This window comes from Chrysochloris asiatica, unplaced genomic scaffold (genome assembly GCF_000296735.1).
Source record: "Chrysochloris asiatica unplaced genomic scaffold, ChrAsi1.0 scaffold00040, whole genome shotgun sequence".
Lineage (NCBI taxonomy): Eukaryota > Metazoa > Chordata > Mammalia > Afrosoricida > Chrysochloridae > Chrysochloris > Chrysochloris asiatica.
The window spans coordinates 21,810,140-21,834,210 of NW_006408558.1; the positions used below are offsets into that span (position 1 = coordinate 21,810,140).

A 24,071-nucleotide genomic window follows, 5' to 3' on the forward strand; every position below is an offset into this window, starting at 1 on the left:
AAGAAAAGGAGGGTGAGAACGGCTACACAATTCAGAGAATACCATCGCTACTTGTACATGTAGGGAAGAAAAATGGATTTTCTACACAGACCAGTGAATGAAAAGAGAAAATAGCACATAAAACTCAATTATGGAATTGATATCAAAGCTTCATGCTTATTTGGGGGAGAAAAAAATATGTTGCTAAAAAAAATGCCATCATCTCAGAAAAACAAACAAACAGGGAATAGAAGCAAATACATTGAATGATGATGCACAGAGGGGATTGTAATCACTGCGATGACACTAAACACAATAGAATGAGTATAAAACTGCAACTTGCTGAGTGATAGGAAATGAAACTAAAGTCTTCATGTAGACCAAAGTGATGTAAGTTAAACACTTGATTAAACAGGTTTTGTTTTTTTTAAAAAAGCTGATTCTGATGAGAAGTGATCCTGAACAAGTGGCGAGTCTAAAACGATGGCTTAGACCTGGTCCCAGCAGCTATCTAACGGATGCCAGCGTCTACTGTTTGTGGTACTAAGGGAAGCTTTGAAAAGTCAGAGGGGCTACAGAAATTGGAGAATGAATATAAGCAAAAAGAACAAGATGGAGAATTATAGGGTAGTTTTAAAACTATCTACCAATATTTAACCTGCCTGTTAAAAACTCATCAAGTAGAGACAAACTTCATCCCGTTTCAAACTCACTCAAAAGCTTCCTCTTAAATAGAGAAAGGAACCCCAGTGGTACAGCAGGTAAAGCTAACCAAAAGGTCAGCAAACCAAAGCTTCCAGCTACTCCACAGAAGAAATCAGTCATGGAACATTCAATGGAGCATCGTTCTACTCTAACATTATGTGCAGTCACATGGGCTGGAGTCAACTTGAAAGCAACTGGTTTTAATGAAATATAAATGTGGAATTTAGTAGGCAGCATATTTCATTAAGAAACAGGGGTGTAAAAAATAGGAACAAAATGTATAGACTGAGAGGCTACCCAGGGAACAGACTAAAGGGTTTATGGCCATAGGGACTGGACCCTACTAGCCTTGAGCTATTGTAGGTACCAAGGTTCTTCAAGGATAGAGGCTAAGCTAGCTTTGCAGTTTTCAAATTTGAAATTGACCAATAGCCAAGATATAAGCTTAAAAAAACAAACCCTACTGTCATAATGAAATTCAAGTAAGCCAAATGATCTTTTTAATGGAATAAAAAGAAGAAGAAAGAAAGAAAAAAAAAAAGGCCAATGCTCTATATTAGAGTGAGGAAACAAGCCAAGTTTGGGCAAAGTCTCTCGGGTCACTGAGAACCAATTTCCTCAGCTAGAAGGCCAGAAAACCAAGGTAGTCTCTCCCTGAGGCCCAGTCAGGATGAAATAGTGGCTGGAACTGCAAGACAAAGGCGCATTAGAGAACACAGCAAATAACCAACCAAAGACAGGGACCATCAACCCTGTATGTGTACAACAGGGGTTCCCATACTTCTGTCTGGAAATCCTTTACCACTCTGAATTATAAAGCTTCAACTATCTTTTGTTTATGTGGGTTACAGTTATTAATATTTATCATATTAGAAATTATAATTGAGAAAATATTAATCTAGTCATTCATTTGGAATATTACTAAATCTACCACAAATAAATATGGATTTTAAAAATGAAAAATAGCTGTATTTTTCAGAATATCAACTTATCATGGTGAAGTCAAAGCTAACCTTTAAAAAGATAAAACAGAAGACCATGAGAAAATTTCAGACCACAACTGAGGAATGTTCTATAAAATATAAAATAATTTGTGAACATTGTCACGGTTTTGCAAGACACAGACTGAGGGACAGAGATTGGAAGGGACTATGGAAAACACTCATGAGGAATCTGTACACAGACCAAGAGGCAGTTCGAATAGAACAAGGGAGGACTGAGTGGTGTAAGACTAGGAAAGGTATGTGCTAGGGTTGTATTCTTACACCATATTTACTCAATCTGTACAAGGAGCAAATAATCCGAGTAACTGCACTACATGAAGAAAAACGTGGCATCAGAATTGGAAGAAGACTCAAACAAGCTGTGATATACAGATGATACAACCTTGCTTGCTGAAAGCGACGAGGACTTAAAAATACTTACTGATGAAGATCAAAGACGTAGCCTTCAGTATGAGCTGCACCTCGATACAAAGAAAACAAAAATCCTCACAACTGAACCAACAAAAGACATCCACATAAACAGAGAAAAGACTTAAGTTGCCAAAGGCTTCATTTCGCTGTATCAACAATCAACACTCATGGAAGCAGCAGGCAAGAAATCAAACGACACTCTGCATTAGGCAAATCTGCTGCACAAAACCTCTTAAGTGTTCAAGAGCAAAGATGTCAGTTTGAGGACTAAGGTGCACCTGACCCCAGCCATGGTATTTTCAAAAACCTCATATGCATGTGAAAGTTGGACAGTGAATAAGGAATTCCAACCGTAGACGAGTTGATGCATTTGAGTTATGGTGTTGAAGGAGAATATTAAAAGTACTATGGACTGCCAAAAGAACAAACCAATCTGTGTTGGAAGAAGTACAGCCAGAATGCTCCTTGGTAACCAAGATGGCCAGACTTCGTCTCTCACACTTCAGACAGAAAAAATGAAAATAAACATCAGGAGGGACCTACCCGTGGAGAAGGATATCATGTTTGGTAAAGTGAAAAGTCGAAGAAAAAACAAGACCCCCAACAAGATGGAGTGGCACAGTGGCAGCAGCAATGGGCTCAAACGTAGTAACGATTGTGAGGTTGGCACAGGACCAGGCAGCATCTCGTTTTGTTGTACATGGGGTCGCTATCAGTCGGTACCGACTTGATGGTACCTAACAACATGGACACATGACAATTCAGTGTAAGGTGGGATCCTGGACTGGATCCAAGCGCAGAAAAAAACCAGTCATGGAAAAAGTGTATAAAATTAGAATTCTTGTACTTTGGTTAATAGTATTAAACCAAGATTAGTTTTTAGTTTTGATGCATGTTCTATGGTTCTAAGGGGATGCTGGGTAAAAAATGTACAGGAACTCTCTTAAGTTATATTTTCAGCTCTTCTGTAAATGTAAAGCTATCTCTAAAAATAAAAAATTAAGCAATAAAATTTAACCACTAAAAAACAACAACAAAACACTTTCATGCTTCTATGTTATTAGAAGGAGGAAACATGCCAAATTTGGTCACTGGAGTCACTGAAGACCAGTGTCCTCTGCTAGAAGGACTGCAAACCCAGGCAGTCAGAGTCTCCCTGAGGCCCACTCACCCATCACTGCCATCCAATTGACTTGACTCAGTGACCCTGCCGAAGAGTCCTGCAAATCTTCACAAGAGCAAAAAGCCTCATCTTTCTCCTGCAGGGCAGCTTGGTGGGTTTGAACTGCCCACCTTGTGGTTGGCTGTTCAGTGTTTATCCTACCCAGCCAGGACTAAAGAGGGTTGGGAATTGTAAGACAAAGCTCATTATGATGAGATCACAGCAAATAACTAAGCAATGAACAAGAAGGATGATCAACCCAAGTTTGTCTACCATAGCGATTCTTACAGTTTTTGGGTTCAGAAACTCTTTGTACTCTCAAAAAGTTTTATTCACACTGATTACATCCATTAATAATCACTATACTAAAGGACTCCTGGTATGGCACTGTAAGATCAGCACTGTACTGTGAAGCACAAGTTTAGCAGTTCAAACCCACCAACTGCTCCTTATAAACATTATACAGGGTTGCTATGAGAGTTGGAACCACCTCAACAGCACTTAACAACAACTATATTAAAAGCTTCAATGAGAAAATATTTAAATATGTATTACTTCACTTAAACTCATTACATGTAATGAGTAACTGGTTTTTAATGAAAAACTACGTCAAATCCCAAGTTCACAAGGAAGTCCACCTAACAAAACTGATCTTATATGATCAAAGCATAATGCTAAGATACACATAAAAAAAAAACAAGTACTAACAAACTAAAATTTTAAAAACTGAAAATAAACATGTAAAATAAGAAACTGACAGAATAAAGGAAAATGTCCTGGGCCAGACCTGCACACCTTTAAAGCATCAAGTACCTTCCTAAAGGCCCAGACTGGATTAGAAAAGGGTTGGAAATTGCAAAACAAAGGTTCCTTATGAAAGAAGAAAGTCATAGCAAGAAATCAACCAATCGAGTCGAGGAATAATCAACCCAAGCTTGGCTCACAAAAGTGGTTTTCTTACTTTCTAGTCTTAAGAATCCTTTACACTTGTAAAATTATTGAGAAACTCAAAAGATCTTTTATGTAGATGACAGCAATTATCAATTACCTTATTAGAAATCAAAACATAATCTTAAAATACTTATTGTTCAAAATAAAAGTTACATAGATTACCTCTTTCTCTCTCTAAATATATATATATATATATATTGCTGTAGTTTAGCGCTATCAAGTTGGTTCCGACTCATAGCAATGACCCTATACAGGGTTTCCAGGGAGCAGCTGGTGGGTTTAAGCCACTGAACTTGAAGTTAGCAGTGGAATCGACTCGACAGCACTTAATAACAGCATATACATGTATATACATACACAAGTATATGTCCTGGGTGATGCTATAGGGTATGCACTGACCCTATGTAGGGTTTCCAAGAAGGGGCTGTTGAGTTTAAACCTCCAACCTTGCAGTCCAGTATTTATCCTACAGCATCCTCCCACCCCTATGACCCTCCCAACTATCACTGTCTTAATGAAAGACAGCTGACTTTTCATCATCTGCTTCTGCACTCAGGATGTTTCAATAGCTTGCTTGTTTGGGTTGAAGTATATGAAGAAAATTCCATCACACATACTTACAGTTGGAAAATAAAGTTTAATGATCTTTCATATCCTGAGGATTTCTTGATATTAGACCAAAAGTCAACAAGTGGTAACTGTTCAAGATTAGCTGCGATGTGGTATCTAGAATCCTACCGATGAACCTTTTGTAGCACACTTTTGCAATGATCACCTTGCACACTGAACCACTGGCAATTTGGAAAAGATTCCTTCACTGAATTATGCAGAATTTCCAAAGATGGTAGTATTTTATCAGAAACATCACATTCATTCATCTCACTACCGATCTCATTAGAAAAGTCTGTAAGTATTCAAAAGACTTCAAAACTTTCCAACATTCTGACTCTTGCTTGAAAACTTGGACTTTATTAACTGGCAGAAGCTTCAGGCTCTCACTCTGTCCATTTTCAAGAAAAGGTTCAAGAAACCCATGGTCTGGCAGTTGTTCTTTCAAGTAAAAACGCTCTTTCATGCATCAAGTGCCACTGAATCACACAAATGCTATTCCTCAGGACAATCCTCATCCTGGAGTTCTTAGTCACGGTACTCTCATAGACACCTGGCATTTCACTATGCAGAATATTAGTTGAGATTTAATCAAATCAGTCATTTTTATGTATCACCCAGGACCTTCTTAAGTGAAGCTGGCTTTTTATAAGCACAGTATGAGGCAAGCAAGGATCCTACACTGACTGCCTGACTGGTGTCACTTCCTTGATTCCTGTAAGGCATCAATAGATTCCTCTGCCCCAGCTTCTATACCAACAACACAAACAAAAACAAAGTGGTCCCAGAATAAGACAGAAGATTCAAAAAGTTATTCAATCCTTTGAATATTTAGAACTTGCTTATTGCTGATCCATCCATATAAGAGAAGATATTCTACGAAGAGTAGTTGGTGCTGATACAGCATGTCCAGTCACGCCTGTAGATTTGCTCATTTTTAAGATGAAAGTAACATTCTATGACCAAGATATTAACTCAGCCTTCATGTAAGCAGCAAAACCTTGAATTCAACAAGTCACGGTAACACTGGAAGTGGCAATGCCCGCCCTTCATTTTTTGTACTGACTTCCCATTTGGGGCAGCTATCAGCAGTATCAGCTCTTCCAAGACCTGACTTGTCTCTCAGTTACTATGTGGGCTTCTCCAGGCAAAAAGCAAAGCAACAACTCACCCTTGACGTGACTGGCTGGAACAAAAAGCTGCAACAATTTTTTATTTTTAAAAAGCACATAGTGTATACACGAGATTTCTTTTTCTTTAAATTCTGAATGATGGAGCTCAAAATGATGCTCTGACTTAACCATTTCACTTGAGTTTCACTTAAGACTACGTGAAACTGTTGTTACAGAAGACACAGGAAGGTGCCTTGCTAACATCTGTAAAGCTGAGGGAAGAGGGCCTCTGTATGGAGGGCCTCCGTTCTCTTTTCATTTATTTACAGTTTCCCACCAGGGCAGTGAGACTTTGTCTCCCATACTTCAGACATGTCATCAGGAGGGACCAGTCCCTGGTGAAAGACATCACGTTTGGTAAAGTGGAAGGTCAGCGAAAAAGAGAAAGACCCCAATGAAATGGATTGGCACAGTGGCAGCAGCAGTGGGCTCAAGCTTAATTAACAACAATGAGGAGGAATGGCACAGTCCTGGGCAGTGTTTCGTTCGCTGGGGCACTATGAGTTAGAACCAACTCAACAGCACCTAACAACAAGTTTCTTTGGAGTAGTTTCCTTCCCTTCACTTGCTGATATGTCACTTTCAGTATCTTTCTTTACATATAAAGGCTGAAGCTGTGGGTTGAGAAGCAAGAATTCTAATGTTGGGCTGCTAACCAAAAGGTCAGTGGTTCTAACCCACCAGCATGTTCACAAGAGAAAGATGAGGCAGTGTGCCTCCACAAAGACTTGGAAAATCCACGGGCAGGTCTACTGTGCCATCGGGTCGGTTGCAATGAGATGGAATTGACTCAGTCCGTGTCAGTGGGTTTATCTACCTTTAAAAACCAGGTAGCTCAAAAAGCTTGTAGAAATTTCCACTATCTTTTCATTCCATTTTCAAAAACCTTCCTGAAACCCCACATATAAGAGATACATTGTATATACCAATTTTCCCCAATGTTTTGAGAAGGAAACTTTATAAGTTGCACTTAACTGTGTTTCCTCAAAGGTGCTATGAAAATGCTGGGACTTCAAAATAACAATTTATTGGACAGTAACAAGGTTACAGAGATGATTAGCAGGTATGACTAAAGGTAGGTAGTGAAGGCATAGTGAACATATGGGGAACAAACTGAGTTCGTCACCAAAAACTTGCACATTTGTACCTTAAAGTACAATCTTTCTTTAAAATTCTCGAAAACACAATACACAAACAGACATTGCCTAAGCCAAAAACAGGACGATGCCACCATGTGTCATTCAGCTTCTGGAAAACTCAGAAAGAAAAAGGCAAATAATGTGTGAGTATTAAGATGAAAATCATTTTGACCTTAGGCAACACCTAAAACGGCAACAAACACTTTGAAAACCAAATTCACTGTCCAGAATTAACACATTACTTTCTCAGAGCTCTCCCACAGCACAGTCTGGACTCAGGGCATTCCTGATGGGTCAGAGGAACAGCACAGAACTAGCAAAGACCCCATTACCAGGGACGGCGCCCCTAATACGATGTCAGGTTGCCAAACCTAGTTTTCCTGAGGAAACTGGCTCTGGAGACATAGAAAGAAGACGTTTTCTAATGCAACATGTCCTTAACTTGACAGAAATCTGAAGAATGAGAGAAAGAAAGGAGCAAGTGGTTCTGGGATTCTGTACCTAGAGAGTACACCTTAGACCACCAGAAGTCCCCTCCTGAGCCGTGTCACAAGACAGGCAGAGAGACAGGGGAAGGCGAGTGGGATAAGCAAGTGAAAACCTGAGATGGATGAGAACACAGTTGGCAATAATGAAGAGAGTTCAAAGAAACAAATGACAAAGGAAGTGAGACAAGTTAGCAAACAGGCCAAAAGGAAGAGTAAAACCCAGCAAAACAAACATTCCCTCTCCTCATGAGTGTGGAGGTTCTGTTTCAATGTCAGAAAAACGAAGCAACTTATATGCCGCTCTGACAGGGCATTCAGGCTCTAGAAAGGGCAAGACAGGAAGACAAAAAAGGAACCGATAGAGACGAGACCAAAATCACAGACCACGTCCAGAAACACACATGGGCGGGCAGGCAGCTGAGAAGTGCCTGGGTCCCTTCAGGCCTCTCCCATGGGAGACTGGCTTCTTACCTCAGAGATGCTAACAAAAAGAAACAAGAAGGCCCCTCGCAAGTGAAATAAAAAGAACTCCAAATCATGGGTGGCTAGAGTCCCACAGGGTCTTTCCCAGGAACAGAAAGCTTCCTCCCATTGCCAAAGGGTAAAAGGTTACAACTGTCCTGGAAGAAAAGGCCCTGATAGGAGCAGCAGGAAAGATCTTCAGAGAATCCCTACACTTGGTGGGGCCTTCTAGAGAGTGGCCACCAGGCTCCTCAAGGTTCCTAACACCTGGGACCCAGCAATCAGCAAAGTCCCTGCCCCGGTGACCGAGGGCACAAGCCTCACCACCAACAGTCCCAACACAGGAAGACAAGAGGCAGCAGGTGGTGGTGGTTTTCCTTTAATCCCCAAACCCAGTATTGATGTCTTATAAATAAATGAACTATCAAAAAAACGAAAACAGCACTCTCAGACGATGTCTGAACCTCTTCAATACCTTCAATACTTTCCTTCGGATGGCCGAGGGGTCAACAAATAATCACAGATCACCAGAAACACGAGAAAAAGCACCAATGGGACCCCCAGGCTGGAAGAGGCCTGGGAAAATGATATTCTTTCAGCTGACTTCAGAGAAATGACAAGCTGTACTCCTTAAGTGACCTGAAACTGTGTGGTACTCAGAGAAAACTCTCTAAATGCTCAACTGGAACAATCATGTCGGTAATGATTACACGCCGCACTCACTAGGTGCCAGGCACTATTTATTCTAAGTGCTTTATATTCATTAACTCTTCTAAACCTCCCAACAGACAGGGCTCTAGGAGAGGTATTACTAGTACTCCCATTTTACAGATGAACAAATAGACACAGAGATTAAGCAAACCCACAGTCACAGTAGGGGCGGAGCCAGGATTCCCAACTTCAACTCAGGAACTCTAGTTGTGGGGTACTCGTGGAACAACAAGGCCTTATTGGATCTCCTTTTAACTCTGCCATAAGCGTAACGCAATGTGACTGTAATTGTCGACCAAGCTGGCCTAAGAGGCCCCACTTCCTGTGACTGAAGAGCCAGCAATTCAAACATTTGTGGGCAAAAAGACAAAACAAGAAGCCACAAGGGCCCCTTGACACCACACGCAAAGACAGCCAGCCAATGGCCATCTGTGGGGGGGAGGTGGGGAAGCACAGGACAAGGGAGAGCAGGTAGACTCTATGAAGAGATGGAGGAAAAAGGAAGCCCTCCTGCCCGCCCGCCCGCCCCCACGTGGGATATCAGTGCCTAAAACAAACCCCCAGCAAAATGGACTCAGTTTGCAGGTAGCTTCACTCACTACCGAACTTTCAACTTGAGAGTTTTCTGCTTAGTGGAGAGATAAGGAAAACATCCACCTACATCAACAGCACTGATGGTCACAGGAGTCTCCAAACCCTTCCTTGTCCTTCTTCCTGAGAAACAGACCCACCATTGCTGTTCAAGGAACTGACCGCCCACCTGCTCTCAAGTACCAGCAATCAGGGACAATCGCCAAGCATCCTATGGAGGAGAACCTGCTAAACTGCCCAAGACCAAGCACAGCTCACCACTACCCGCCCCCCTTCCCACAGGCCTGGTGAGATGGTCCTACAGCCCTAAACCCAAAGACCTGGGGCCTCACTGAATGCAGCTGCCAGGAGTCAGGAGTTCCTCTTCCCTTCCAGACACACAAACAAACGGGGAGCCTGCTGGCTCGCTCAGTCCTTCTCCTGGCCAGGCTGCATGCTGCAAAGGGGGCTCAAGGAAAAGCGATGTTTCAGAGCTTCAATGGAAAAAGGTAGGCGAACAAAGTTGCTTTGAGGTTTAGCATGGGGTGCAGAAAGACCACACCAGGGAAAGACCCATTCAGAATTTGGGGAGCAGGGGTTGTTTACAGACCTCTTCCGAGCTCACGCCTCAGCGAGTACAGCCCCAGAGGAGGCAGACCTTTGTACTGCCAACTTCCCAAAGAGTACAGAGGAAAATAAAATAGGCCACTGTGGCTCAAAACCAGCCAGACTGGTTCTACAGAGAAGCCCCAGGTCTGCTCCACCTTCCTTTTGTTAAAAAGAAAAAGGCCACAGAGGTGGCTCAGAGCCAGTCATTGAACACACCCCTCCTCTTTCACCCCCATTGTCCTAGGGACTTCATCTAGTCACCAACATCAGTGTCTCCTCCCCCTTTCTCCAATAAGTCTCAAATGAATCCTCTGCTGCCCAAGAGGGAAATATATTTATGTGCGCCCTTTTTTGATCATTGTCTAATAGGAAATGTAAGGAATAACAGGATTCAAAGATGGACAGCAAATGGCGAGAACGCCCCAGAAGGACATTTCAAACACAGATGTTCAGATAGAGGGATCAAACCTACTGAGATCCCAAAAGGAAGAGCTGGCCTAGTGGCAACAGAAGAAACTGGGAGTGAAGACTCCTTGGATCCCACCTGCCTACTCTGAGAGTAAGCTGGAAACCAAGAGGCAGGAGTCTCCCTTGGTAGTCTCAAGAGTCTGAAAGATGAGCAATGGATAGCCAACAGCCTACACCAGAAAGGCTGCAGCTGGGCAGTGACAGCCCACTCCAAGAGTTAAGAGGAAAAACTTTGCCTCTTCCCATGCCAGAAGGGGGAAATGGGTGACTTCCTCCCCTATAAGCTTTTGAAAGGCTTACTGTACTCTTCCCTGTGCAGAGACAGCAGATAACACGTCAGTGACTCACCCAGGTTTGATGAAGGCTGGGAGAAAGTCTGGAAAGCCCAAGTTTCAAGTGCAAAATGTACAAACACAGGAATCTCCCAGCAAGGGAAGGAAACTTAGCCATCTAACTGCTGAACTTCCCATTAAGGACAAAGACTCAGGTTTCAATTCTACCCACTGTGCTGCGTGTTAATGAGCTGAACCTCAAGGTCAGCAGTTCAACCTCACCAGACACTCCTTGGAAACCCTAAACAGGGATGCTATGAGTCAGAATTGACTCAATGGCACTAAACAACAACCCTTCCTATAGAGTCCTATTGTGGCGCTGTGGATTAATGCACTGGACTGCAAGGTTGCTTTGAACCGCAAGAGTGGAGGTTCAAGGTCACCAGCTACTTCTTAGAAACCCTACACAGGGTCGCTCTGAGTCAGAACCAACTCGACTGCACTGAACAACAAGACTTCCTATGGAGCCCTGGTGTGGCACTGTAGGATAAGCACTGGACTGCTAACCACAATGTCAGTGGTTCAAGCCCACCAGCTACTCCTTGGAAACCCTATGTAGGGTCGCCATGAGTTGGAACTTAACTGGACAGCACTTAACAACAACCCTTCCTATGGCCTCCTGGTGTGGCGCTGTAGGATCAGCAGTAGGTCAGCAGCTCAAATCTACCATATGCTCCTAAGAAACCTTATACAGAGTCCCTATGAGTTGGAATCAACTAGACAGCACTGAGCAACAACCTCCCTTCCTGTAAGACTACTGGTATGGTGCTGTAGGATCAGTGAATCACAAGGTCAGCAGTTCAAATCCACCAGCTGCTCCTCGGAAACCCTATACAGGATTGCTGAGTCAGAACTGACTCAACAGCACTTAACGACAAAGCTTCCTATAGCCCTCCCAATGTTTGGTTTGATGGGAAAGCAGCACATCTGGAGTCACCACCACAGCTAAAACAGAATCAAGCCTATCCATGCTGCTGCTGTGTGTCGTGGAGTCGGTTCCCACTCATAGCGACCCTGTACAGGGTTTCTGAGGCCTAGCCACATGTCCTCCCAAATCAGAGGCCTAGAAGCTACAGCCTACAACTTAACCAAGCAGAGGGAGCGGGGCCAGTCCTGGTTACAAGGCTCACCAGGAGGGCTCAGGGAACGAAGAAAGCCCATCTCTGTCTCCATCCACCTCCTCCTCCTCACCCTTTCCATCTACTGAGGTTACTTCATCTCAACCCACTAATGGCCTTCAAAGTGCTCTTGGGGGAGGGGGGGAACAGGAGTCCATTTAGCAGAGCTGTTAGCATGGGGCCAAAGGTGGCGCCCAACCCCCACCCTGCTTGTTGATAATGGGCCACAAAGTCTGAGGTTTAGCTGCACTCTAAGCATAAAATATTCATTCAAGTCGACATAATACATATGTAGGAAGGTCATGGAAGCTCCTGGGAGAAGAGAAATGCCAGCCAGGTGGCTAAGTGCACAATGGGAAAGAGTTCATGAAAGCAGGAGTTCGTCCTGGTCAAATGCCCACTGAGAACTGGGTTGTTCTGGCCAAAGGGAAAAGTCTAGTCTGAGAGTTCGATCTCCCAAGAGATCTAACCATGCAAAACTCTTGGGCAAACAGATTCTCAATCTTTTCCTACTTAATTGGCATCAACTCTACTTAAAACATTTGTGCTAGGGGGAAAGTCTCCAGCCCAATCTTCAGGCACAATTGGAAAGATTCTGTTGAACCTGAAGTAGGCCAAGTTTCAACAACGGCCTTATGTCTTATCAGTTTTAGTTATTGCCTGAAGTCCACCAATTGAGTGAGGAACTATTATCATTTACAAGGTATTTTTCCACAGTTACTTGTATTGAGTTTAAAGGTATGGCAACTCTATGAAGTCCAAAGACTCCTAAAGGCCTGCTCTAACAACACTCACGTCCTAGCGCCAACAGAAAGGGAAGACGACGAGCGTACGGCCTGACCTTCACCCCCATCCTTGATCTGAAGGCAACAGCAGCACCATGGAGTCCCTTGCCTAGAGTCAAGGGCTAAATGCACAGCTCACAAGCCAGCCTACCTGGAAAACAGCAAAGACATTACTCAGTGCAACACTGAGCCAGAATCAACCCTCAATCTCCACCTGGAACTTTCACTGATGTCACTAAGGTCCACCGGAGGTGTGTTTGGAGTGGCTCGGTGGTTCACTTTAGGAACCTGCATGTGAGATTCGATAGTTTCCCCAAGACTTCCAAATTCCTCTCCCCAAATTCAGCTGAGAAGATAAGCAATGCCACCTCCTCCCTAAAAGAGGGGCAGCGGCGGCGGCAGCAGAGTAGACAGTGAAAGGCTCACTTTCTCTCAGGAGCCCGCTCACACGCTGTCAGAAATCTTGGTGGTCCCTCTCCCAGGTCTCCAACAGCTCTCTCCAGCAGCAGGGTGAACTCTCAAAGTCGGAGCCCTCTGTACACTTGCCTGCTATGGCTGCTGCTGGCTGGAACACAGATGGTCATCTTGCTGATGGCTTTTCCGACTGCCAAGCCTCCAGTCCAGCAGAGCCGTTGGGACAAGAAGCGAACAGAGTTCAGCTCACCCACCAAGAACTACCCCCGGAACTACCAGCCCAACTCAGAACACCTCTTCTGCAAAAGGTAGAAGAGTCCATGACTATGGAAAAGCACACTGGGAGCAGGGGTCACCAAAATCTTAGACAGGCCGTGGCTTTCTTTGTATCTTGGTCTTTCACTGGCAGAAGAAAAGTCAATAGCACACAGGCAATCGCCCTGCAACACCACGTTTCGTTTTATGCTTCAACATTTTCTGTGTGTGTGTGTGTATGTGTGTGTGTGAGAGAGAGAGAGAGCACGTGCACGCGTGCTTAATTCAGATGTGATCAAAGAGCTCCTAGAAACAGCTTCTCCTCAGTCACATTTGGAAAAGGAGAAAGGAAGAGCAAGAAAAGAGACTGCAGTTTGAAGACAACCAGTGGAGTGTGTTTACCTATTTCTGGTGAAACCAGTATAAGTAGTTTCAAGCTAAATAAGACGAGAGAGGACCTTTGGGTTAAGGAATCAACCCAACCAAATCCCTTGCTTTTTATTTCGTAACATTAAGGCTGAGGCGAGAAAGCCTACTTAGAGCCAGGCTGAGTTTCCATGACAATTTTAGCTAAAATCACAGCAATGCCGATGTTTCTTGCTCTTACCTGGTGGCATGATCTATCCTAAAGGAGGCCAACACTACAGGCATTTCTGACCAGAAGTGCTGTCACTAATCTTTGTCTTGATCTACACAATACTGACAATGACATTTACACTTAGTAAGCAGCATAAAGGAAGCACACTGGACAGTTGGCTACTCTGCTTTGCTGAGCACAATGCCCTACTAGCTCCAGAGGAGGAGGCACTCAACTGCCACTGACCACATGCCTGAGGGGGCCAGTCAGTCAGTTACTTGTTTTCCTCCTACCAAGTCATTAGTCTGGGAACCAAGAGTCTGGGAAAGTTCTCTGGTGTAGCAGGGACAACCTGCTAAAACAAAAGTGGAGCAAGAGGGCCTGGAGAAAGTGGTTCCCAGGAGCAAGAGAGAAACAGCTGGCAAGCGAGGGGAGAAAAGGACTGGGAGATGCAGACCAGGCGCCTGTTCCCCAAGCCCTCAGTCCCAAGCAGAAGCAGTGAGCAACCCAATGAGGAAACTGAAACCCACCATCCTTCCCACTCAGCCCCTCTATCACCTCCCAAACCAACCCATCAGTACCCAAAGGGTCAACCATACAGGGTAAAGTCCTGCCCAGAACTCCAGAACGCCTCCTGAGTTCTTAACTGACCAGCTGACAAAGAGAGTGAGGGGCGAACAAAAATAGAACGACATTTTTAAAAAAAAGAAAGATGTTAATAGGCAAGAGAATCTAACAGCCGTTCCCACAGGATCTGAAGAAATCCTACAGGCCACAGGAGTGAAACAAGTCAAGAGGCAAGGAGGGGCAAGAATACAAAAAGCAGGCCCGGGGGGAGCAGAGTTTCTTCTTCCAGTCAAGTTTTTGGCGTAGTAAAAGTTCTCCACCAAGAAGGGTGTGACCGAACTCGCCACAGAACAGCCGCCAGGGCAACTGGAGATGGCAAAAGAAAGGGGAGGGGTGGAAAGTGGCTGCCTCTGGGCTCGTAGGTGAGGTGACACACAAGAGGCTAGTGCTGGGATGACAAATGACAGCAGTGATTGCCAGGAGGAGGGGGGAGCATGTGGGGTCCTGAGCCTGAGGTGTCACTCAAGAAACTAACTGGCACCATTCCTGGGCTGGAAGGCACAAAGATGAGGCAACAGGAAGGGGATGCAGAGAGGCACATGTGGGAAAAAACAAACCAGATGTCAAGGAGACAAGGGACTGCGATGGAGACGAAAGGCCATCCTGATAAAGGCGCAGGCAATAAGGAAGATGGGGTGAGAAGGAACAGGAAGGCATCATGGCTTGTGTCGTCGCTGTGTATGGCAAGGCAAGGCGAGGTCTTCATGCAGCGTGGCTGGGAGAGGGCTGAGCAACAGGTTGTGTTGTGGGAAGTCGAAGAGCCCCGGGAGAAGGCTGCAAAAGTCGCAGGAGGCAGAGGGACAGAAAAGCCAAATCCCAGGGAGGAGAACCCGTGGGATCTAAAGCATCACAAGGGAGTGAGGGCTAGAACCCCCCAAAGACAACCTGTGGGGAAAAGTCTGCGCATGACAGCTGGATGCGAAACACGGAAGCAACAAATGCCAGCGCCAGGAACCAGGGCGCTCCAGGAGCAAAGAAGGGAAAGTGATGAGCAAAGAGTGGGCGAACCATTGAGAAAGGTGATGAGGCTGGAACGGGTGGGTTGCAAGAGAAGGCGTGCACGGATTTGGAGAAGGAAGCGGCAGGGAGGGAAAAAGCTGGGGCGCAGCGAGGGGATAGGGATCAGGCACCCACTTCGGGGGCAGAGACCCTGAGGGTGAGAAGCGCGGACCGGAGAACCAAGGCAGGGAGAGGGGGAAGGCCGCCGGAGAGAAGAGGGAAAAGTGGACAATAATCAGACAAATCGCGGGGGGCTGTTCGAGGAGCAAGAGGGTGGCTGCTCTCGGCGTGGGTGGAGGAAGACCAGAAAGGCCCCCGAGAGAAAAAGTAAAACGACGGAGAAGCTGGGGAGGTGACACGGAAGAGCGCAGGAGGGCGGGGAGGGGAGAGCGGGGCTGCCAGAAAAGACAAGTGTGCAGCCCCGAGTCGGGACGGCGGCTCCCAGTACCGGACTCACTCGGGCGGGGGATCTGCGGGGCCCAATGACAGAACAGCCGGGCTTGCAGGACGGCAGCTGGGGCACGAAGAGGGCAGAGGAGGGCCGGAGGTTCCGTGAGGTGCAGGGGCCCAGCCAGAAAATTCGGGGAGCCCTCGGGGCTCCTTACCTGCTCCGTGTCCCTCTCGTTCAGCGTGGGTAGGGGGGTCCGGGCGCTGGACATGGCGCCGGTGTCTCAGGGGAGGGAACCAGAAGCTTGGAGGAAAGGAGGGAAAGAAGGCGCGAAGCCCGGCCGGGCGGGGCTTCTCACAGCAGGGGCACCCGCCGCATGGGCCCCGGCCGGGGGTGCGGGGAGGCCGGGCAGCCGTTCACGCCAGCCCGGGGATGCGCCGCTCGGGCTAGGCCGCGCCGGCTCCGAGCGGCTCCGGACCGCACCCCCCCGACCCCCGGCTGGGCTGTGCCGACTTTTGGCCGGGCCGCGCTGCTCCGCCTACTCTCTGCCGCCGCAGCCGGCCGCCTGCCTCGCTCCTCCCCTGCCCTCAGCGGCACTGCTCCGCGCCCGGCACACAGGCAGCCGCCGCCGGACCTGCTGCTCCCAACATGGCCGCCACCACCGCCGGTCCTCGGCTCTTTCCGCCGGCAGCAGCCGGAAATATCCGAAGCGACTAGGAAGAAGACGGGGGCGGTCCTCCTCCTCCCAGCCACGGACTACGGGTGAGTTCCGAAAACACCCGAAGAAGGTAACCCTCGGGGCGCGCGCGTCTCTGCGATTCCGAAACCCAAACTTCGGCTTTGTTTACGGAAATCCACGAAGAGACTCCGGACACACCCGCTCCATCCAACCACGCCCACTGAATTTTCCCCGCCCACTTCAAACTGGTACTCGGCAGTTTCCGGAAACACCCGAAGCAGCTCCGCGTGCAGCGAGCAAACCACTCCCTCGTTCCGCCCCACAGCCGAAGGGCGGTCGAAGGCCATTTCCGGCAACACCCGAAGCCCTGGTGGTTCCCCAGGTGGTACTCAGAGTCTGATACTTCGATTCTTTCCGTCAGTTTTCGGTTATTTTCAAAGCTTGAACGAAGATCGTAGACACCAGTGCGCATTGATTATTTGATTAAATAGAAATAAAACTGTTAGCCGTTCCTGTGATTGGCCAGTGTGTGTGTTCGTTTGTCTATCAGTCAACTCAGAAAATCTATATTTGGGTTTATCATCCAACCAACTATTATTACCTATCTGCCTTCCATGACCTGCCATCCGTCTGTCCTGTTGTTAAATGCCATCGAGTCCGTTCCGACTCATGGTGTTAGGTGCCATGGACCTTATGCACGGCAGAAGGAAACACTGCCTGATTCTGCACCAATCTCACAATCACGCTTGAGCACATTGCCACTGTCTGGACCCATCTCACTGGGGTTCTTCCTCTTTTTCGCTGACTTTCCACCTTAACAAGCGTGATGTCCCTCTCCAGGGACTGGTCCCTGCTGATAATATGTTCAAAGTATGAGAGATGAAGTCTCGCCATCCTGGCTTCTAAGGAGCATTGGGATTGCATTTTTTACAACACTGATCTGTTTTTCTGGCAGTCCATGGTACTTTTAATATTCTCCTCCAGCACCATAATTCAAACGCAGGAATTCTTCTAGTCTTCCTTACTCATTGTCCAACTTTCACATGCATATGAAGCTATTGGAAATATGGCTTGGGTCAGGCACACATTAGTCCTCAAACTGACATCTTGGCTCTTGAACAAAGAGGTCTTGTGCAGCAGATTGGCCTAATGCAGTACATTTAATTTGACTGCTACTTCCATGAGTGTTGATGGAAGATCTGATCAAAAGGAAGTCTTTGTAACTTCAATCTTTTCTCTATTTACCTTGATGTTATTTATTGGTCTAGTTGGAAAATTTTTGATTTCTTTATATTGAGGCGCAAGTCATACTGAAGACTGTGGCCTTTGATCTTCATCAGTATTTTAAGTCCTCTTAGCTTTCAGCAAGCCATGATGTATCATCTGCATATCGCAGGATGTTAATGTCTTCCTCCAATCCTGATGCCAGCATTATTCTTCATATAATCTAGTTTCTCTGATTATTTGCTCAGTGTACAGATTAAACAAGCATGGTGAAAGAATATAACCTTGGCACACACCCTTCTTAATTTTAAACAAACTTATAGCGACCCTGTATAGGGTTTCTGAGGCTGTAAATCTTTGCGGGAGCAGAAAGCCTCATCTTTCTCCTGAGGAGAGGCTGGTGGGCTCCAGTAACTGACCTTGTGGTTCACAATCCAGTGCTTATCTTTCTTAGCTTCATATTTATCCATCCATTTGTCCCACACTTAATCCTCGTGGTTCCTGACAGACATAAGATCCTTTGCACCCAGCTGGGGGAGGATCCGGAAGTCTCCCAGCAGAACACTGGGGAAAAAAGAGTCCTACATTGGCCAAGTGGCAGCATTGATGAACTCAAACGAGGCAACAGCAGTGAGGTTGGCCCAGGATCGGGCAGTGTTCCGTTCTGTTGTGCATACGGTCGCTGAGTCAGTACCAACTCAATGGCACCTAACAACAACAACAACAACCCCAGCTGAGACTGTTGTGTGATCTTGGAAAATTACATAACACCTCTGACTGAGCCTGGGCTCCCCATCCCTAAACTGAAAGGATCCGTGTTCCTGCATGTTCCTGCACTGACATTCTAAATGTATCCTTTAATTCCATTTAGCATTTTAAAGGATTTCTGGGGTGGTGCTATGGATCAGCATTGGACTGTGAACCACAAAATCAGCCGTTCAAACCCACCAGCTGCTCCTTGGAAACTCTTGTCACAGTCACTATGAGTCAGAACTGACTTGGCAGCGCTTGGCAGTTAACAACCACATGGTGTGGCGCTGGGGGCTAATGCGTCAGACTGCAAAGTCGTTTGAACTGCAAGTTCGATGGTTCAAGCTCACCAGCTGCTCCTTGGAAACCCTATAAAGGGTTGCTATGGGTCAGAATCGACTCGATGGCACATAACAACATCAACAACAAATCTTGCAGTAACTCTTTAAAATGTTGTTGTTGTTGTCAAGCACCATCAAGTGACCCTGTGTAGAGTTCCCAAGGAGCAGCTGGTGAGCTTGTACCACTGACCTTGTGGCTCAAACTGACATTGCAGTCCAGCACATGAACCCACAGCACCACACCAGGACTCCACTATAACGTTGTTGTTAAGTGCCATCGAGTCAATTCTGACCCTTAGCGACCCTGTATAAGGTTTCCAAGGAGCAGCTGGTGAGCTTGAAAGGCTGACCTTGCAGTTCAAACGGCTTTGCAGTCTGGCGCATTAGCTCAAGGCGCCACCCCAGGCCTCCTCTGTAAGAGAAATACCCTTATTTTAATGCACATCTCAGTTAGCCCTTCTAAGACACAGAAACTCTTGGAAAAGAGAAACTGGTTGAAAATGACTTTTCCTTAGGATGGCACAAAAAAGGAGCACCTGAAGAAATTCTTTTCCTTCTCTGGGCCTGAGTTTCCCCAACAGGAAATGAGGTCTTTGGATTCATGAGCTCTGAAGTGCTTCCAGCTAGAAGCCCAGGTGAGCAGCCTGAGGCCACTCCTCACCCTCAACTCCCTCTGAACCTTCCCAGCAGGAGAGGCAGTCATTGGGTCTGATTTCTCTGGCTTCAAATTGCCCCCACCCAACATACCCAGGACAGGTTGGAACTTGCCTCTTGCCCCACCCCCAGGCCTCAACAACAGCTTATGGTGGGCAGGAGCCAGCTATCTACAAGAGCCAGAGACCTGGCTCAAGCAACAAAGGCTCCAGAGTTTTGGGGGAAAGATTCTTGTTGGGCCTCTGGTACCTTTGAGTTGAACTCCCAGGAGGAACATCTTGAAATAGATCCCTTGGCTTTAGGCAGCCAAACAAATGCAATGTTGTAGTTGAGCTACAGGTGTGGCTGGCTCTGTAGGCAGATGAAACTCACCAGCCACTCCTCAAAAACCCTATTGTCGTTAAATGCCGTTGAGTCGGTTCCAACCCATAGCGACCCTCTAGAGGGTTTCCACGGAGTGAATGGTGAGCTTGAACCACCAACCTTGCAGCTCAAACTGACTTTGCAGTCTAGCTCATTAACCCACAGCGTCACACCAGGACTCCCAAAAACCCTATATAGGATAACTATGAGTCATAACAGTATTTAACAACAACAAAGGCTACAGGTAAGGAGCTCTGGTAGCGTAGTGGTTACGAATCAGGCTGCTAACCTCAGGGTCAGCAGTTTGAAACTACCAGCTGTTCCGTGGGAGAAAGATGAGGCTTTCTGCTCCCGTAAAGATTTACAGCCTCGGAAACCCTGTACAGGGTCGCTATGAGTCGGAACCGACTCCACAGCACATAACAACAACAACAAAGGCTACAGGTATAAAAATAAAAACTACTGCCTAAGGCTATAGGTGGAATCCTGGCATGGCACTGTAGGATACGCACTGGATCACAAGGTCTGTTTCAATCACAAAGTCAGCTGTTCAAATTCACCCATTGCATCTCAGAAACCCTATTGTTGTTGTTGTTATGTGCCATGGAATTGGTTCCGACTCATAGTGACCCTGTACAGGGTTTGCGAGGCTGTGAATCTTTATGGGAGCAGAAAGCCTCATCTTTCTCCAGAAACCATATACAGGGTGCTATTTAGTCGGAACTGACTCAAAGGCATAAAACAAGGCTACAGTTAGAGAGTACGGTGGTTTCATACAATAAGCACTGGTCTGCAAATCACAAGGTTCGAGCCTGCCAGCCGCTCTGCAGGAGAAAGAAGAGATTTCTGTTCCCTGAGATTTAAAGACTTGGAAACCCTATATAGTATTACTATGAATCGTGAACAGCTCTACAGTGCTTTAACAACAAGACTACAGGGAAAACCCACAGTCTTAGTAAATGCACAAGGCTGTTGTTGGACAGGGCTCCAGACCCCACCCAGACACTAAGATCGAGGTAACTTAGAACAGAAGGAGGTGAGGTGGGGAGGGGAAGGGAATTGGGGAGTACAGAAAACCTCCTACTCTGGTTACCAGTCAGACTGCTCAACTCAAGGTCAACAGTTCAAAACTACCAGCGGTTCCGGGGGACAAAGATGACGCTCCTTGCTCCCATAAAGTTTTACAGCTTCAGAAACCCTACACAGGGTCACTATGATTTGGAACCAACTCCACACGCATAACCACCCCCACCACCACCACCCCCCCCAAGGAGCTCTGGTAGCTTAGTGGTTACCAGTCAGGCTGCTAACCTCAAGGTCAGCAGTTCGAAACTACCAGCTGTTCCGCAAGAGAAAGATGAGGCTTTCCGCTCCCATAAAGATTTGCAGTCTTGGAAACTCTATGCAGGGTCGCTAAGAGTCAGAACCAACTCTACAGCACACCACCCCCACCCCAAATTCCTCAGAAAATCCATGAGAATGATCTGCCCTCTGGTGGTCACAGGGAGACACCAGAAGCATGCTGATTGCTGAACTCAAGTCACCTCCAAGGCCTGGGGTAGGAAAGGGAAGGGATGGAGGGGAAGGGACATTGGTCTCAGAATCTCTGCCTAGTCCACACTCTCATTCCCATACTTCTACTCAATCAGGCGGCAACCCCTGCCTCACCTGTGCCCTGCAACCACCAGCCCTTCCCCACCCTACCACCCACCCATCTGGAGCTCAGCTTTAGAGCTGCCCATGGTCTAGTGGTGAGAACTTTTGTTTTCTTTACACTTTGGTCCTCAAATTGTCATCTTTGCTCTTGAACACTTTACAGAGGTCTTGTGCAGCAGATTTGCCTAATACATCATTTGATTTCTTGACTGTTGTTTCCATGAGTATTGATTGTGGATCCAAGTAAAATGAAGTCTTTGACAACTTCAATCTTTTCTCCATTTGTATGGATGGTGTTTCTTGGTCCAGTGGCGAGGGGTTTTGTTTTCTTTACATTTAGCTACAAGCCATACTGAAGATTGTGGTCTTTGATCTTCATCAGTAAGTATTTTAAGTCCTCTTTACTTTCAGCAACCAAGGTTGTATCATCTGCATATTGCCAATCCTGATGCCACGTTTTCTTCATATAACCCAACTTCTTGGATTAACTGTTCAGCATACAGGTTAAATAAGTATGGTGAAAGAATACAACCTTGTCATATGGGATTTTTGTTATGTGCCGTGGAGTCGGTTCTGACTCACAGCGACCTTGTACAGGGTTTCCGAGGCTGTAAATCTTTACAGGAGCAGAAAGCCTCATCTTTCTCCCACAGAACAGAGGGTAGTTTTGAACTTCTGACATTGCGTTTCACAGCCCGATTCATAACCACTACGCTACATAGTGGTCTATAATTTTCTCTCTCTCTTTTTTTTTTTAATGCTTTATTGTGAATTAAGTGATAGTTTACATGGAAGAACATTAGTTTTACATTCATTGTGTATATCTTCATCGTGTATATCGTTTCATTGCCATGGTTACAATCCCTTCCATGCATCATCAACCAATCACAGGGTATACCCTGCAAGTCTGCCTCCTGGTCATCAGCAGACAGCCCCTCTCCCTTTCTGGGTCTAGAGTCCCCAGTCGCTCCATCTCTCCACATCATCATCTTCTGCCTCCATCTCTGGTGTCATTGTTTCTCTGGGTAGGGTCCCGCTCTCTGCTCTTCACCCTTCATGGTTCCAGGGACCTCTACTCCTAGACTGCAAAGTTAATCACTCTCCTCCTTGCTACAAAATGTCTACCTCTACATTTCCAACCCTCACAATCAGTCCTGATAGCAATTATTCACTATTGTATCACAAGAGACCTATCTGCATTTCCTTTCATCAGCTCCGCCTAGACAGATTGGGTACTACTCAGCGGAGAGTCTACATTACTTCATGCCCTCTGGATCTAGATTCCCTCTTGAAAGGTTGTAAGGCAGTCTCTTCTTGCCTTTGAAGCCCCCCCAATTTGGGTAGCCAATGTCCAAGTTGCCCCCCCCCATTTTGGGTAGCCAATGTCCAAGTTGCCCCCCCCATTTTGGGTAGCCAACGTACAAGTTGCCCATCCCTGTCTACTTTGTGTATGGAGGGGGTGGGAATTATTTATCCTTGCTGTTAAGATTTGTTCTCTCCTTTGAGCTACTGCATCCATAGGTGTAGGTCAAGTTCATCAAATTGTATCAGATTACTCTTTTTTTCCTCTTCTTTTTTCTTCTAATTGAGCTCTGATCATCCAGTCATTGAAGCTAGGTCAAGTGGGTATTATCTACAAGTGTGGGTGTTCTTATGCATATGCCCTCTCTTCTTACCAGCTAGACATTTCACTCTCTAGTCCTCTGTGGCTACGCGTCACTGACTCTGGGCCCAAGGGTCCCCAGGTCTTGCCACACTGCGGGCCAACCAGGTCTTCACCCAGGTTCACAGGAGTTCACAACTTCATTGCTGTTTAATTTTCTTTTTTTAGGGACGTCTTTGCCTGGTTTTAGTCTCAGGGTTATGCTTGCTTCATAAAATGAATTCTGGAATTTTCCATCCATTTCTTCTAGATTTTCAAATTTGTTGGAGTACAATTCTTCAGTTATGATCTTTTTTTATTTCTTTTGGTTCTGTTGTGATATCCCCCATGTGATTTCTTTTTGGTGTTATTTGTATTTCCTCCTTTTCTTTGTTAGATTTGCCAATGACTTGCAATTTTATTATTAATCATTTCAAAAAAACCAGTATCTTGTCTCATTGATACTGTTTTCTATTTCATTTATTTCTACTTGAACCCTACAGAACTTCTTGATGGGTTGGGTTTGAAGCATGAGAGGGACAGGCATAAAGGATGATTCCAACTTTCTAGCCTGAGCAACTTTTAGTAAAACAAATGCAAGAGTAAAGGCATCTTGAGATCACAAGGGCAACATTTGCCTAGGGGTAAAGCTCAGAAGGCAGGAAGAGATAGGAAAGAAGAAAGACAGTGAGGAAGTGGAAAAACCACTGTTAACTTGTGAAATTTTTCCATCCATGTCATAAAACAAAATGTATATGAATTGTTGAATGCAAAACCAATTTGCTCTGTAAACTTTCACCCAAATCACAATAAAAAGTTAAAACAAT

At 45.9% G+C, this 24,071-nt stretch overlaps 2 protein-coding genes across 4 annotated transcripts in view; both read right to left on the reverse strand.

The window, feature by feature from the left end:
* Positions 1 to 16,781, reverse strand: part of MARK2 (MAP/microtubule affinity-regulating kinase 2) — a 60,501-nt gene extending 43,720 nt beyond the window's left edge. Inside the window, exon 1 of one of the 3 annotated variants that reach the window (XM_006861004.1) lies at positions 16,153 to 16,243. In XM_006861004.1, coding sequence (XP_006861066.1) covers positions 16,153 to 16,206 — 54 coding nt within the window. In that variant the 5' untranslated portion in view covers positions 16,207 to 16,243. Of the gene's footprint in view, positions 1 to 16,152 lie in introns of all 3 variants that reach the window. The other 2 variants (XM_006861005.1, XM_006861002.1) reach the window with 2 other exon arrangements.
* LOC102830070 (chromosome unknown open reading frame, human C11orf84) overlaps positions 16,290 to 24,071 on the reverse strand; it is a 32,530-nt gene continuing 24,748 nt past the window's right edge. The window contains 2 exon segments of the mRNA XM_006861094.1: positions 16,290 to 16,648; positions 16,784 to 16,981. Coding sequence (XP_006861156.1) covers positions 16,290 to 16,648; positions 16,784 to 16,981 — 557 coding nt within the window.